This window comes from Anguilla anguilla, chromosome 7 (assembly GCF_013347855.1).
Source record: "Anguilla anguilla isolate fAngAng1 chromosome 7, fAngAng1.pri, whole genome shotgun sequence".
In the NCBI taxonomy this organism is placed as follows: domain Eukaryota; kingdom Metazoa; phylum Chordata; class Actinopteri; order Anguilliformes; family Anguillidae; genus Anguilla; species Anguilla anguilla.
This window is the reverse complement of record NC_049207.1, coordinates 9,080,344-9,097,485: the sequence shown is the minus strand read 5'-3', so window position 1 is coordinate 9,097,485 and position 17,142 is coordinate 9,080,344. Positions and strand designations below refer to the sequence as shown.

At 41.3% G+C, this 17,142-nt stretch overlaps 2 protein-coding genes across 4 annotated transcripts; both read left to right on the top strand.

Annotated features, from left to right (window-relative positions):
- On the top strand, positions 1 to 4,900 carry lum (lumican). Of its 2 annotated transcripts, XM_035425140.1 has the most exons (4): positions 1 to 104; positions 740 to 895; positions 2,787 to 3,689; positions 4,054 to 4,900. In XM_035425140.1, exons 3-4 carry the CDS (start codon positions 2,813 to 2,815, stop codon positions 4,215 to 4,217), a joined length of 1,041 nt encoding a protein of 346 aa, XP_035281031.1. In that variant the 5' UTR covers positions 1 to 104; positions 740 to 895; positions 2,787 to 2,812; the 3' UTR covers positions 4,218 to 4,900. The 2 variants fall into 2 exon arrangements, with proteins under 2 accessions (XP_035281031.1, XP_035281032.1); XM_035425141.1 differs by lacking the exon at positions 1 to 104 and having other exon boundaries at positions 661 to 895.
- Positions 4,901 to 8,541: 3,641 nt separating this feature from the next.
- Positions 8,542 to 16,599, top strand: kera (keratocan). Of its 2 annotated transcripts, none has more exons than XM_035425193.1 (3): positions 8,542 to 8,744; positions 14,313 to 15,178; positions 15,315 to 16,599. In XM_035425193.1, the coding sequence occupies exons 1-3, from the start codon at positions 8,728 to 8,730 to the stop codon at positions 15,482 to 15,484; spliced, it is 1,053 nt and encodes a 350-aa protein (XP_035281084.1). In that variant the 5' UTR covers positions 8,542 to 8,727; the 3' UTR covers positions 15,485 to 16,599. The 2 variants fall into 2 exon arrangements, with proteins under 2 accessions (XP_035281084.1, XP_035281085.1); XM_035425194.1 differs by lacking the exon at positions 8,542 to 8,744 and adding an exon at positions 12,603 to 12,892.
- The last annotated feature ends 543 nt before the right edge of the window (positions 16,600 to 17,142 follow it).

Below are 17,142 nucleotides of genomic sequence, written 5' to 3'. Positions count from 1 at the left end.
AAAGGAGAGTATATTTCCCTCTCTGATCATTTGTGTGTGGCATTTGCATGCTTGCAAATGTGTGGCAGGGATCCTTTTGATGTACCTGAAGATTAAACAAGGCTGTGAGTGTCTGACTGATTTACACACAGCACATGCTAAGAATTGGACATGGGCAGGGCAAATTCTTCCCTGGGACGACTAAGGCTATACAAAACACAGGGTAGAAGGGTCAGAGTGGAGGCAGCTATGCCATTTATATCTGGTCCATTCAACTATCTCCCACATATTCAGCTTTAATGGCTAACATGCTGTTACTGAAACTTCATTTGGCTTAGGCATCTGGATCATTTCCAGTGAAAAAGAAAACTTAAAAAAAAATTTTTTTTTTGGTGTAACATTTTTGTTGTTGTTCTGGAACTATCATTTGACCACTGTAGTTCTGGTCCGTTCTGCGTTTGCACCTGAGTAAATACACAGGAAAACTTATTTGTTTGGAGAGGTAGTTAAAGATTTTAGGAAGGAGGGAAAGTCAGATACAAAAAAATAAACACTTTCAGAAATACAGGTATGGTGCACTGCCGTATGTGTGAAACAATACAGTCCCATCCAGGCAACAGATGTTCTGCACTATAAGGGTACGCCTGCACCTCATTAGAGGGGCCATATTTCATGGAAGCCGTGCTGTAAAGCCCATATAGATGACATACTCACTTTAAAGTGCAGCATGACTCCAGTTTGGCTGTTGTCTTTTTGTCAGTACCAGGACCACAGAGGTCTAGCATAGACTTCCACTCCCTCGCTCTCTTCCTCCTGAGACCAGCGTCTGATCTCCCCGGTCACTCCTACCTGTTGCTGAGGTAGAGGTGAGGACCATTCTGCCCATCATTCTGCAAGCGGACACACAGAAAGAAAGGTAAGTGCATTCACACAAAAATTTTTGTCAGTATGGTAGTCACTTATGTTCTTTAATATTTTTGCTGTAGAGACAGAGCTGAAATGTGTGTCCTGTGTGAGTGCACAGACATGAGTCTTAGTTATACTTTTTCTTTATTTTCTTTTTAAAGGCTGCTTAGATTCTGGCTTCAGAATTTTTTGATTCAGCTTCAAAAATGTTGTGTGATAGACTATAATATTAGTCATGGCAGTACAGAATTTGGATTCAGCATGACTCAGTACATTTATAGACTCATAATGGGTATTTTTGGATGTGTCCAATTTGTACTGCATGTCCAGTATTATGTTACAGTGAGGATTTGGCATTTGAAATCATCCCTGCTGCCCTGCTGCTGAATTTTAACAGTGCTATACTACAGAGTGTTTAGCATTAATGGGAATTAATAACAAATAAATTTATAACAAATTTTTTTTTTCAAATTACAGTAATTACAAATTCAGGATTCACATTAACAAATTTCTAAAACTTTTAACATAGATGAGCATCTGGCATTCATAAAACTTTCTTTCCAATCAACACAGACTGCTGGGAAGCAGTGTTCATTGTCTATTATTGATAGTTCTTGCTTTATTACTAACATCCCATATTTTTGTCAAATGATTAACTTTTGAAAAGTTATACTGAGGTTTTGCCAACACAATAGCATTTGTGCAAGTGTTACAGCTACTATTTATTTAAATGAACTATCTTGCAAATAAGAGTAATTCTTCTACATTTTGAGTAGTTCAATATATGATATCTGAAAGCTACTGACTAGAGGCTGAAAAGTCCTTAACTGTTCAGAATGTACAGTCCATAAATTTAAGGGCTTGTGATACATCTTCATATGCCATTGTATGATTTGTTTTTCCATTGTACTGTAGACCTTAACTAAAGGATTATACAGAATGTGGGGGACAGGGTAGGAAAATGGTGCATAGTATATGAAGTATAGGAAGGTCCTTTATAATTGTTAGGATGCAGGGTGCATTTTTAGCACAAACACTCAGTGTCACCAAGATGCCTCTAATGATGGGAGAGGGATGGAGGTCAAGTTTCTCACCTGGCCCACCTTAGCTATGCTTCCACTCTAAAATGACTAATGTGGCAGTTTGGCTTTCAGCCAATGGAGTCTCTTCACTCAAGTGCTACTGATTCCAGACCATCTGAACACATCTGGTGTTGCGTACATCATGTTTTTTTTATAAATGGAAAATGTCTTCACGTTTGGTGTATTTTCTAGCTAGCTTAAATACATTCTAGCTTAGCTAGCTAGCTTTTGCTTACTTAAGCTAGCAATAATTAGCTAGTATTTGCTTTTTTTTCTCTCGCTAGAATAAACCATTAATGACGTGAATAAGAACGTGGACTGGAATTAGCATTGATTTAACTGGAATTTTAGCAATTTTAATTATACCAAGTTCTGGTTGTCTTGTGTAGGCTCTGAGCTCATTGTACATATGAACTGCAGTCAGTCAACAAACTGTTAGCCAAGGCCAGCTCCTGTCAGGAGATCTACAGCCTAAAACCAGAAAGAGTAGAGTGGCTCAGTGAAAGAGTACTTAATGGCTTCACAGAGCTGTGCAGAATTTGTGTGTGGTCTAATGGCTCACTGTGGATTGGCAGGAACTAGGTCTTATCTTTGGGCCATCTCTGTGGGTTATGTTCATTGCTCTGATCCTGAAATCATCTCCATGACAGTGATTCTCAGTGGAAAGACAAGAGCAATAAAAAGCCTTACTGCTGTTGTTTTGTTTTTGGGGTAAGGTCATTTAGTCTGACACACCATATAGGCAGTACGCTCATAGCAGATATGACATCACTTTGATGGGCATGACATGTGTTTGTTCTTCCCTCTGATTTACCCCAGACAGGTTTAATTTGTTGGCAGAAAACATGAGTCCCCTCAGCATACTTCTTTTAAGCATTCTGAGTGGCAGTGTCCTGTGTCAGTACTATGACTACGAAGGCTACCTGGACCCCTCTCACCTGCTGGGCCCGTCGGGGCCTAACTGCCCCCAGAATTGCGACTGCCCAATGAACTTCCCCAGTGCCATGTACTGTGATGGCCGACGCCTCAAATCCATCCCTGGTATTCCCCCTGGCGTCAAGTACCTCTACCTGCAGAACAACCAGATTGAGGACATCAAGGCTGGCGCCTTTGCCAATGTCACTGACCTCCGCTGGCTCATCCTGGACAACAACCGCATCAAAAGCAGCAAGGTGGAGAAAGGCGCCTTCGAGAAGCTGGCCTCCCTGGAGAGGCTGTTGTTCAGCTACAATGACCTTTCAGAGCCTGTGGGGCCACTGTCCAAGTCCCTTGTTGAGCTGAAGATGATTGGAAACAAGCTGTCCATGATCCCCGCAAACCTAATGGTGGGGCTGGAAAACTTGACCTCCGTCCACCTGCAAGAGAATGAGCTCACCACCGAGGGCCTCGATGGAGCCTTAGAGGGGCTCAAGTCTCTTCACTACCTGGATATCAGCCACAATAAGCTGGGGAAGCTACCTGCCGGCGTGCCCAAGTCTGTTCAGATGTTCTATGCCGACAACAACAAAATTGCCAGCATCGCCAAGGACTACCTGCAGAACCTTCCTCAGCTGCAATACCTCCGCATCTCTCACAACGAGCTGGCGGACTCTGGCATTCCCGCTGGGGCCTTCAACGTATCGTCCCTCATCGAGTTGGACCTCTCCTACAATAAGCTGGCATCCATCCCAGAAGTCAACGAGAACTTGGAGAACCTCTACTTGCAGGTCAACGAGATCAGCAGTGAGTTGCCATGCCCTTATCTAATGTGATTCGTTTGCCATGAGTGCAACTGGATCGTTCACCAGAGCTTGGGTCCTTATGATGCAACCTTCAAATTAAATACATTTATAGCACAAATTGCTTTCTGCTTTACCATCACTATAGCTCAGTTGCAATTAGAAATGTCTCTTAATGTTTGAATAACAAATGAATGCAGGTATTTTTCTTCACAAACATTTATGGTGTGTAGATTAGTGTGTGGACAAATTGCCAAACTTGAAATAATTTATTTTTTTTCCTAAAGAATTTTCAAACAGAGTTTGCCAACTTGAGGTCTAGAACAGCTTTCTGACAGACCCTTCTTTTGTTCCTTCTGTTCCTGCAGAGTTTGACCTGGGGAGCTTCTGCAAGATCGTTGGGCCAGTCAACTACTCCAAACTCAGACACCTGCGCCTGGATGGGAACCACTTAACTCGCAGCAGCGTGCCATTCGACGCGTCCAACTGCCTCCGCCAGGCTGCTGAGCTCACTGTAGACGCCACAGACTAAAGGCCTTCTCCAGGCTTTCCCACCCTCCTCATCCTCCTCCTCCTCCTCACGGACAGTATTTCAAACAAAACATTCACGCACCTCTTTCGCCCTGCTTCAGACTCAGCAACACATCGTGCCAAGACCTAAATCAACTGAAAGACAACAGAGAGGGCAGTTCTGCAGTGTGCTGTAGGTTCATAAGCAAACGAATCATATAGGCCCATAAATCTGTGCCCCAATGTGGAGCTTAGTAACTTTATATATATATAAATATATATAAAGTGTATGTTTACATGATATAAATACACTATAATTGGGTGACATTTCAGTTACGGTTTCACAATGAATAAATAAAAACTAAACATATGGGAGTTATTTTCCTTATAGACATTATTCAGACATTGATGTGACCTACAAAACCATAGGCAGTGTTTTGTACATCATCTATAAATAACTTGTTTTCGGTTACTTGCATGAAACCCATGCTAAATATGTATGATAACTTAGCATTTTTTGCTCATGGTTACATTGTTTTGCCATATTGTAGAATACAATCAGTTGAATAACCGTTCTAATGTGCAAGACAATGAGTACATTATCTTGATTTTTTATATACATGTTTTTTTTTTTTTCCACCTAAACCATTCTTGGCTGGATAATCCATTGTACATAAAAAAATAAATAAAATACATTTACCAAAACCTGTTGTTTAAAATTCCATTCAATGAAATTGTGGACATTATAACGCATTAATTATATGATAATATTAAATATATCCACACATATCCAACTTGTACAAAACTTTCATATTATATGGACTTATGTTAACATTACTTCATAATGTTTGGAACAAAGATATATTTGTTACTTGATTTAGCTCTGTACTGAAAATTTTTAAATTTGCAATCAAACAATGCACATGTGGTTAAAGATTTCCCAGCTAATCTTAAAAGGTATTATAATATATTTTGGCTTCACCATGTAGAAATAACAACACTTTTCATGCATAGCCCCAATCCCTCCCCATTGAAGGGCACCATACTGTTCGGGACAAATGGCTTCACAGGTGTTTCTGATTAGTTAGGTGTGTTGAATTGCTTTTTTAGTGCAAGTATAAGAGATCATCAACTGTGGAGGTCTTCCTTGGCCTACCAGGCCTTTTGTGATTACTCACCAGAGATCTTTCTTCTCAATGATGTTCCAAACAGTGTAAGGTTTGGCCTATGTCTTTGCCTGATTTTTTTCATGTTTTTGAGCCTCATAATGGCTTCCTTGGCACAACTCTGGTCCTTATGCTGACAAACACCTCTCCAACGGCAATCAAAAGTCTTCAAGACTAGATGCTGAAAGCTATCTTATACTTGCAGTAAAGAAGCAGCTGAACACACCCGACTAATCAGAAACACCTGTGAAGCTATTTGTAATGTACTAAAATACCCTCTAATAAAAACTGGAAAATGCACTTTAACCACATATGAATTCCTTGATTCTAATAAAAGATTATGAAAAAGCAAAATGAAGAAAAATATGGTTTTGTCTCAAACATGATGGACTTGCTGTTTGTGAACATATGCAGTTTGGATTATGAAGAGTAATTGTGCTACACAAATGGGAGTTAAGCAATTGTACACTCTTTATAAGTTAAGTAACTAAATAAAATTCCACAGCTGTTATGTCATGGAAAAAGTTATGTTGTGTATATAATAGGCTCCAAACGATCTCTCTTATGGCTGAAATGTATAATTGAGCCACCTGGCTTCAATTCAAAGGTCTTCCTGCTACATCTATACAGTACCATTCAACAGTGTCATATTAATAATTCCAACAAGGCCAAGTGTGTAAAACACAGTAAGTAACAAAGGGCAAACCAACAACAAGCGGAGGGAGGGTGCCCCTCAGAACACATATGCTCCTGTACCCTCCCGTTAATATCAACCATGAATGCACTACCTCTCCAGAATATGAAATAAATCAACAGGAAGAAAGATGAGGCGCCGGAAAGGCTTAAGTCTGAGGTACCGAGGACCAGCCTGTAGGCCATCGGTGCCTTGGTTTTAGGGGCCTGTAAATCTCTGGCTAATGCTCTGGGCCTCATTACTCTTTGGCAGGGTCTTGAGTGAGGCCCATCTGTTGCCCACTCCCATGTGCTGAGTGGCCAGAGCGTGTCTGGGGAGGAGAAGACTTTGCTCAGGCATTCCTTTGAACGGAAGGAATATGAAAAGAAAATCAGAGAATGGGGCTCACTGTCTCCACTCTGCCTTAGCTCCCTAGCACAGCTTGTGAATGTTAAGTTGTGACTTAACATGGCCGGGTCAGAATGCAGAGGACATTGAAATGGGTTCTCAAGGCCCTGATGGAACTGAATAAAGAACACAAATCTTTTCGCTATAAAAATACCCAGTATTATTTCTACAGTTAAACATATAACTGTACTTGTACCCTTTAGGGTAATGTGCCAGGTGTGTGTCGGTCTGGATGGTTGTAGGTCCAACTAAACAATGACAATCCTAATGTCAAGTGCGCTTACGTCAGGGAGACTCAAAATTCAGTGATTTGTGCGTGTGTGTGTGCAAACAAACAAATTATCTCAGTCAAAATTCATAACCTCTTGTCCTTTCTTTCAGATCTTTGTGAAACAATCTTCCCAAGTCTAAAGTAAAAATAATACGGACCTTTGGGGACCAACAACATCCCAGCTTTGGAACTTTGTAACTCTTGAATGACACCTGTTGGCGTCATAAAACACTCCCTTTAAACTCCATTTGAATAACTCCCTTATTCCTGACCGTAGATTCGTTTTCTTTCTTTTTTTTTGTTATGCAGCGGAGACTTGTGACTCTCAAATGTGTCGAATCAACCGACAATAAAACCGGATTTGCCGTCGAAAACCACAACTACATTTCGCTAATTGTCGGCTGTTTCCGCACAGTACTAGCTACTGAAAACACACAAAGCAGAGAGAACACAGCGGTGCAGGTTGTAATACTTCAGAACTATGTCTCAGAAATAAACATTATCAGTAGAACTGCCATTTCATGCCATACTTCATTCTAATGATGGTTCAGTAGGTGAATGATGGTTCAGTGGAAGTGTACTTTCTTGGGATGGGGATGTTTATTTCCATGACGGACAACGTGCCAAAGTAAAACTGAAACAACGAATTCACGCTATTCTAAGAGGTTACTTGTTGTTTTTATGGTTTGTGTTAAACAATCCTATGTATACATTGTACTACCATATAACTATAGAAATATAGCCATTGTTTTACAGGCATTCCATTACTACAGTTATTCTCAAGCTGTGTCTGATTGTCCTATTGACATGGCTTTATGATGAGGTTACTCCATACAACCTATTCTTGTAATCCAAGATGATATACCTGAGCTGACACTTTTGGTTTTGAAGATGTACTCAAGTGAACACATTTTTAGTAAGCAAAAATGTTTTCCTCCTATAAGAGGGCCTACCAACTGATCCATATTATACCCAGGCCTATCCTTGACATTCCCTTGATAGGGGAAAGTCTTGTGAACAAAGGAGGGGGCTGCATGAGGGGTTATGTATAGGATAAACCTGTTTAATCAGTAAAATACTGAGGGGAGTGAAAAAACATAAAAATCACTTAGGGTTGAAAGAGTTAATGAAAGTTTGGCCAGCTCTTTGCCTCTCCATGTGCTTTCAATCTCCCAGAGACCCCAACAAGCCAAATGGCCAGATGTTCCCAGTTTTGGGACTGCTTCATGGAGGGGGCAACTGATACAGCTGAATACCTAATCAGAAAAAGGTGTTTGCTTTTCCACAGAGAAGGCCCCCTCCCACCGCATACACACACACACACACACATACGCACAGATGTACCACTCGCCCCCCCCCCCCCACACACTCACACACACCTACTTGAATCTACAGCACAGACAAAACAGTGAATTCTTGAATGAGACATGTCAGAGCATCTCTGTCCGTCCTTTCCCCAAACTCTCGGAAGAGAGAACCAGTGAAATGTGCGCCTCGAGCGCCTGTCTCAGCTGTGGAGTAAAACCGATCAGGCAAATACAGAGACCGTAATGAAAAGTGCTGGTGTCCAGCGCCCACACAAGGGTTAACCAACAACCTCCCAAACACCTGCCAGAACAATCACACCCTATAGCATGGAGACTGGATGAACTCTTTTTTTTTTTTTTTTTTTAAGAGAAAAAAGAAAAGAAAAAAGGGAAAAGCACATTATGTTGATGCTTGGGCTCGTATACCGCAGCCAATGTCAGCTCGGGAAAGAGACCCCCATCCCATCCCCCCATCCCCCATCCCCACCTCCCCACTAGTCACTGTCAAACGTATAGCCATGAAGACATTATAGGAACAACAATAAAAATAAGGCTCCCCGCAGTCGTACAGGAGCCATTGTGAATGCAGCTCTTCTAGAAGCGGTCCCTCTGCAGGCAGAACCAGAACCTCCAGCAGGACGAGGGGGAGTGTCACACCCAGACCCCTTATCGAGCGCCTCAACCTCACCACAGACGACCAGGCAAAGATGTTTTGGAAAAACAGGTATTATTATAATTATTCTTTTTTTTTTTTTTTTTTTTGCTTGTTTTGTTTTTTGCTTCGTTCCAAAAGGAGGGCTGTTCCTTCACCTGCATTGCATTACACTGTCTGTTTGAAGGGAGCTGCATAACAACAGTATTTTATTGCTCCATATCTTTCCTCTGACTTCACGCTCGCGCGCGGCCCCAGGCTTCAAGGCAGCAGCTGCTGCAGGAGTTTCACTGGCTCGCGCCGCTGAAGCCGAGCCAGGGAGGGAAGCGCTGTGTAGCGGACGAGGGCGCATTAAAAATCAACATATTGTGATGATCAGGATTATGATTACAGATGCGTCCTGTGGTCGACGAGCGCTGTGAGATTTCATTATGAGATTCATTCATGAAGATGTCACTGACTGCGCACTTTTTGTGGCTCTTTCGTGTCAAAGCAGATCTGTCCAGATTTGTGCACTTGACTATCCTTACTTTGTTAAACGACAGTGACAATAAGCACTTGCATTTAGACTGCATGAAATGTATTCTAGTGTGCTTGCATTTTTTCCTTGACTTACCACTTTCATTTTTTAATTGTCTGATAATTCTGATAGTATAACTGAAGTGACACCCTCTGATTTTCAATTTCAGTAAATTGCAGAACTTTAATAAATATTTACTGTAGCCTGTTTGTATTACTAGACTGGTCTTGTAGTTTCATGCATACATTTTGTAGTAATATATGGCTACTTAAACACGCATAAATATTGAATAATAATTTTTATTTTTAAAAGGACTTGGAGGTCTTCCAGTGCATTGAGGTATGTCTGCACAACCAGTATATCTTATTATAGTATATGGTGATCATTTATTATGTATAGCATGTTTTCTTTGAATAATATATTATAGAATGTATATTATATTTTGTAGAGTGTTGCACTGATATCAATATCAAACTGATACCTCATGAAGCTGTTTATGAGCTTCATAGCTATTATCATAACATAAGAAAGGCACCAGACAGATTATCTGTTTTCTTATGGACACAAGGGCTTTCCAAGTCATGAGAGTCAAATTGGTTCTTCAAACAAAGATTTTTAAAACAACGAAAAGAGCATATTATGGAAAACTAATGTTCCGTAGGACAGGCAGGATGTCTATCAAGCTGCTATACAGTAATCTAACCGGCTTCAGGGGTTTTCTGTGCGATAAGGCCAGCACAAGGGCAGAAATACTTTCAGTCAGCTGTCTAAATATCGGGCAATCAAAGGCCTTGAGCCAAGCACAGCCTGGAGATACAGATGTTACAGTTTATAGATACAGTTCTACAGGTTTACTGTTTGTACAATATTTATTATGATAATTTATGGTCGCAGAGGATATTTGCCAAAAAGAACGATATTGTATATTTTATTGCCAATAATTCTTTTCCAGCCCTGTGCTTGGTATTTTCTTTGTTCTTCTGTTGGGAGGAGGGGCTTACAGAAAACAAAAATGGAGATGCACTTTTGGAAAAGTATCAGCTGGCCAGTGTCAACAAACGGGGTGGTTTCTCAAACCGATCCATCATGATGAGTGCTTGATTTATAGAAACAGAATTACATAAAAATGAAAAAAAAAAAGTACATAACACTTCAGCTCTTAAAATGTGAGTTTTTTTTTTACAGTGCTGAGTTTACACGACAGCATTGCAAGCTAAAAAGAATGTTACCTCCTAAAAACTGCAACTATATAAATACAGTGTCTGGAGTGGAACATTAGATTTAGTTTAGTTCAGTTCATAAGGCTGTTTAATGGCCCAAATAATCACCATGGAGCTTTAGAACTTCATTACCCGGGATATAAATGCATTTTATAATTACATTTGTATTCATGGTAAAAACACATACAGTAATACCATCCCCAAAAAGCATCCATGAAGACGCTCTAAAGAAGTAAGTGAAGAAAGACAAAACCTTTTTTTTTTTTACAATGCAATGCTAGCACAATTCTTTTTCCAAATCTGGACCTCATTACTTAGAACTACAAATAGTTGGAAGACTCCCAAATGTTCACCCTGCTCCTAGTTTCAAGGTAAAGCATTTCAGAATTTGACATCAACCAGCACACATGGTCACAAGTACAGTACAAGCAAGATCTCTTTTTATTTTTTATTTTTTACAAAGCCTTTTAAGTATGTGTCTGGATTGGAGCCTTTCATATCCATCCCCATCAGTCACATTTCTTTGTTGCTGACAGTCTGGTACCATGCGTACAGACCATTCAGGATTTTGAGTGAGAAGTAGTAATCTACCACAGGTGGCGTTACCTCTGTGACTCTCTCATGGAACAGAGCCTACAAACCCGGCTCCAATATTGACATTTTCAGTGGCCACTCTTCAAAAAAAAAAAAAAAAAAAAAAACCCTCATAAAGGATTTTTTCCTTATGCTGTGCATTGTGCGTTCTGTATTTGCACATGGGCAACTTTCCATACGGAAACTACAGGAAGTATACAAAAAAATAGACACATTTGGGTAAGTGAAGGGCAACAGGTACCGAATACAGTATGTAAAAGGCTACCACACAAGTGTGGCTTATCCACAAACTGAGAGCATAACATCACAGCATGAATAGAGTCCTGCATAAAAATTCTGGATAAGACTCATTGCCTATGATTATGGCAAGCATTGCTTCCAGAGGATACATCGGTAACCGGAATGTGTTTCAAGACAGCTTTACAAGACAGCTTTAATGATGATCTTTCGGAGGCAATGGTGCGTATAGTGCTGTCAGCATGGAAATCTTAGGGGAATGGCATCGCCAGCGATGGGCAGCAATGGACAGAAGAATGTCCTCTAGGACCATGATGTCAGCAAAACGGGGGAGTGGACGCAGGCCCACAAATTTCAACCTGGGGGCGGGGTGGCATGGAGCGGGGAGCCAACAACATAATCCAAAACAGTACTAACCCAACTAGTCCTACTAAGTGAGTTCACATTGGCATATGGCAAGCAGGCTGCAGCAGAGGTGGGCTCAATGCCTTGCTGGTTTTTAGACGGGCTGACTCACATCTCTGTGGATGAGCGAATGCTCTGCTCAGCCACTTTCCCTTTCCGGCTTTCTGGACGTCGATCCAGGAGAGATGGAAAACGATGTTTTCCATCTCTCCTGGATGTGATGAGCAATTTTAGAGACGGCTGTTGAGGGATGGCCTTAAAAAGCAACAGCTTAGTGTTTGTTCTCCTCTTCCTGGAGACAAAGGCCTCCAGTTAATCCCAGAAAAAAAGGCACCATTTGGATCTTGATGGAAAATGTTAATATATTTACAGGAACGGTGGTTGTCAGAAATACATGAAATGCCCCCTGGGTTCAGTGGAGTCAATCTGAACCCTGAACATCCAGAAACTCTCCAAAAGTCCTGATCTGCCCCCCTAGTTTGGCTTGGCATAAATTAGGTCTAATAATGTTCACTGCGTGAACTGAACTGGGTTCTTGGCTATAAATAGCTGTACGAAATGAGTATTGTACATTACTGAACCTGTGTTTTGTAGTTGTCCAATGACCATGATATGCACTTTTGTACGTCGCTTTGGATGATTGACAGTATTTCAGTTGAAATGAGGATTAAATCAATTAAAATAAAAAAGAAAACTCAGCACAACATAAAAAGATGATTATGCATGCCTTCTACAACAAAATTTTGAACATGTGCTTTAGTGATCTCATACGAATGGTAAATTCCACCACGACTGCAGTTTTGGTGAACATGGAATATTTAAATAATTTAAAATGATGAATTACAGATGGATAATCAGTACCAGTCTTGGAAGAGAGAGAGAGAGTGAAAGAGAGAGACAGAGAGACAGACGTTATCTCAAAAGAGTCTACAAAAAGTGTCTGGGGGAAGGTCATAACCAGGATGAAGGTGGGTAGGAAGGAGGAGGGTAAGCAAGAGTGAGTTGGCCTCTATTAACCTGGCAGTAAACGGGACATGTCTACTCTACTCCGGCAAACTTAAGAAGGATAGGATCTGCTACCAGAATATTATGACCATTGATATGAGATGATTGTGATTGGCTGAGAGGACTTCTATTGTCTGCCAAATTAACCGATCACATATCAGCGGCTTCTAGAAGTACAGGGAGAAGGAAACTCAATCCCTCCTGTCAAGGCAGAAGAACAGACAGAAAGACTTCTCAAGGTGGGTCTGTCGGCAATGGATGTATTTGTGGCAGTTATTTTTTACACTATTAATGATGGGAGTCTTGCATGAATTGTCAGTACCTCAAAACAAATCTTGGGATTTTTTCAACTTGTTTTTGGGGGTATTGAGGTACCCAATATAATAATTTATTAGATTTAATGCTGCTACAATATAAATGGGAAAGGCTGTGTTGTTTTCAGGGGTTACTATTAAGCAGTATATGTGTATCTGAACTTTGATATGCTATGTCCTTTGTGAATTTACAACATGCAACAATAAATGTCCACTAAAGAGAAGTGAGATGTGAAGTATAGCAAATGCACCTGTTCTATCTCTGTAGACACTTTGTATTGCTTGGACTGTGTTATATGCATTGCACTGAATTCAGCTAGCACAGAGCATGCAAGTATACAATACTTTTCCTTAGCAGACAATTGGAAGCATTGGTGATCAGATCTTTGCACTAATGTCATCTCGGCAGTGATATTTGATTCTGAGATTTGATGTATAGCACCAAGTGAGTCTGGGATCTGCTCTCCCTTGAGTAACCCAGCTATGTTTGGGGACTGATCTCTCTTCTCTTCAGTGATCCTGGGATCTGACCTCACGGCAGTGACCAGGATGCTCAGGGGATCTGATCAGACTGTCGCGAGCCGGGTGTGTCAGGGGTCTTATCCCTACGGTGTGCGGGGTATACCAGGGGCCCAGCCTGGCAGCCAGCTGTCTGGGCTGTCTTTTTGATCTCTGTCCCTCTACGGAGAATACGAATGTGAAGAAAACCGATTCCAGGCACAAGAAGGGAACTCAGACACTCACAAGAATACAAACCAGGACCAGATGACAGTCCTGAGAAATCCTGCATCCAAAGGCAGGGGTTCAGCCTCCATCAGCACTGACACTGCTGACACGTTGCCAGAATAAGCCAGCTTAACAAATAATTTGAACCCCAAAAAAAAACAACTTTTCTGAGGTTTTTTCAAGGTTGAATTACATGTTTTTTTAAAATCTGAAGTAGAATATTTGAGGCATAATATAATGTGTATATTGGTTTAGGTGCAGATTTATGGTTTCAATTATCTGTACATCCTGAGATTAAGGACTTTGTTTACCTATTGCTAGTGCAACAGGGAAATGAAACCATTCACACTCGATGCTTTAATGAATTTAGAAACACAAATTTCTGAGGATTATGGCTATGATGAGAAGTACTGTATGTCAGAGACCAGATAATTTCCCAATCTTTTCCCCTAATTTCCCTCTCAGCTCTCTCCCTTTCTGTTGTAGGTGGATGGCCTCAGGGAGCACAACACAATGGAACAGAGCCCTCTCACTCGCTCAATGGCCCAATGGTGTCTATGGTCCCTGTGATGCTGCACTCATTTTAGCTCGTACTTTCGTCCTGCATGTGTCTCAACAGGCTGAACGGTGACATGAAGCTGTTCTTGGTCTTCTCCACCCTGCTGCCCCTGGTCAGCTCACAGGACATGCCGTACGAGCACTTCCTGAAACAGCTTCAGGGGTGTCCGAAGGAGTGCCGCTGTCCTCCCAGCTTCCCCCGCGTTGTGTACTGTGACAACAGGAACCTGAAGCAGATCCCCGAGATCCCGCCCTACACCTGGTACCTCTATCTCCAGAACAACCAGATCGAGGCCCTGTCCGAGCAGGCCCTGCGGAACGCCACCGAGCTGAGGTGGCTCAACCTGAACCACAACAAGATCACCGACCAGGGGATGGAAGAGGGTGCGCTGAAGGCCCTTAGCAGCCTGATCCACCTGCAGATGGAGGAGAACCTGCTGACCACGATCCCCAGCCCGCTGCCGACTTCCCTGGAGCAGCTCAGACTCTCCAGAAACAAGATCTCCAAAATACCCCCAGGGGTCTTCTCCGGGATGGACCACCTGGCCCTGTTGGACCTACAGGGCAACAAGCTTGGGGATGAGGCTGTCACCGAGCAGAATTTGAAGGGTCTGGGTGGCCTAGTCCAAGTCAACCTGGCTAAGAACAACCTGAAGACGATGCCTCTGGGCTTGCCGGCAAGCACTATTCAGCTTTACCTGGACAGCAATGACATTGACAGCATACCCCCCGAATACTTCAAGGATCTGCCCAAGATGGCCTTCCTTCGACTCAACTTCAACAAGCTGGGTAACGGGGGCCTCCCCAAGAATATATTTAACATTTCCAGCATTCTGGACCTGCAGTTGTCCCACAACCAGCTGACCGAGGTGCCTCTGTTCCCGTTGAGCCTTGAGCACCTCCATCTGGACCACAACAAAATCAAAAGTAAGTACACAGACACTGTCGGCAATGCGAGTTCACACAGTGACATCTTTAAATTCTGCTTTTTATTTTTAATATTGTTTTGTACCTGTGCGGGTGAGGGACTTGCTATTGACAGGTGTAAATCTTGTGCCTACAGGTGTGAACGGAACCGAGATCTGTCCCGTGCCCATTGGCACAATCGATGAGAGTGTGAACGAGTGCAGGCCTCGACTAAGCTACCTCCGCCTCGATGGAAACGAGATCAAGCCCCCCATCTCCAGGGATCTGATGGTCTGCTTTCGACTCCTTAGAGCCATCGTCATATAACGTCCTCGTCACTTGCGCATCGTGTCATACAACAGCATAGATTGGACCAAAGCTACATTTTCTCTCAAATTTCTGAACAGAAGATTACACAAAATGTCAGAAAATAATTGTGTTTATGTAAACAGTGACATAAGAGTATGAAGAGTATGAAATCATTGTTTTTAAATGTGGATTCCATTTGAAATTTGTGGACAGCATTACTGCTTATTGACCACACATTGTGCCTACTCAAGCCCCGTTCATTTCAAAATGCTCCATGCTATTAGAATGCTGAGGATGATGTCATGGAACAGGTTCTTTGCTAATTTCATTTGTATTTCTCAGCAAGTACCAGTTAGACTAACGTATTTATTATCACTGAATTTGTACTCCCCGAGAAAATTAGTACCGGTTAAACTAACATATTTATTTGTGTACTAACGAAAGCATTTAAAATTGATTACCGTTATCTGATAAATAAAATATTTTTGGGTAATTACTACCTTATTCTTCTAGCTTTCCCCCATTTTATGGTTCCTCTGTATGTATTTTTTGTATTTATACATATGGAAGTCATTTACACTTAAGTCCTGGAAAATTCTCAGGCTGGGATTCTTTCCATTGACATAATTTATTCTATATAAATTGTCCTCTGTATTTAAAAGCTGTCAGCTCAGTAACCTTTGATTAATGTTTTCAAAAAATGTGAACTCTGTGCCTGCACAGAAAAGTGTAGTCGTTCATATATTGCATGGACATTACATTATACTGTAACTGCTTTCGTGTAAAATAAGATGGCCAGTTTACCAATGGCTTTCCTTTAATGTTGCTATTTTCGCACATGCTACAAAAACATTGCAAGGGTGTTATGTGCCTGTGTCTGTGCCTGTGCCTGAAGACAAAAATTTCTCATAAGTGATCAAACTTGCAGCCACCATCTCAAGTAACCAGGCTGAGAGGGCATTGTGTTTGAAGGGTTTGTGCTGTTTATGTGTTTTAATATTTTTATGTGTTGATAAGACTTTAAAAATGTTTTAAACTGGCTCAGCTATAATTTGCCAGTAGTAAACATTCCAAATGCATTGAATGCTTAAAATGCTTTCTAATGCTGCAACAATAAAAATGATCAAACCTTTTGTTTGACTCTTTCTTTTGACTCTTTCCATTGAGTTCCTAGTAGAGTTGTCAACTCCCACCAAACAAATTGCAAAACCTTATAATCTTCTGAAGTCACCCAGATAATATGGGGGAGCAGGAAACCCTGGTCCCAGCAATAATATTAAAAAGATAAATTCTATGCCCATTGCAAAATGAATAAATAAATAAATAAATAATAATAATAAAATACAAGATTAATTGACTTGTTCAAAAAAAAAAAAATCTTACATTTATGCTGGCTAGTATTGCATCGATGAAAATGGAAATAATAAAAATAACTAAGTAACCATGTCTTATATACACACAGACACAATGACATGCAGGGCCAGGTATGCAAAATAGTGAATTTAAAAACTCCAGGTGTGTTTCCTCTGTGCAGTGGCTGGCATTTGCGCAACAAAAAGTGATCTCAGGTGTGCAAATACTCATTCACTTGCCTCTCATGGCACGCAGACTCACTAATCATTCAGCCGCGGATCCATCCCGTGACTGCTGGGTAATTTACACCTGTATCTGGCGTG

Bases quoted from the DNA above. Each gene is read 5' to 3' on its own strand.
- lum (XM_035425140.1), top strand. From the start codon at position 2,813: ATGAGTCCCCTCAGCATACTTCTTTTAAGCATTCTGAGTGGCAGTGTC. The intron at 3,690-4,053 runs GTGAGTTGCCAT...CTGTTCCTGCAG, and splicing joins GCAGGTCAACGAGATCAGCA to AGTTTGACCTGGGGAGCTTC.
- kera (XM_035425193.1), top strand. The intron at 15,179-15,314 runs GTAAGTACACAG...TTGTGCCTACAG, and splicing joins GGACCACAACAAAATCAAAA to GTGTGAACGGAACCGAGATC.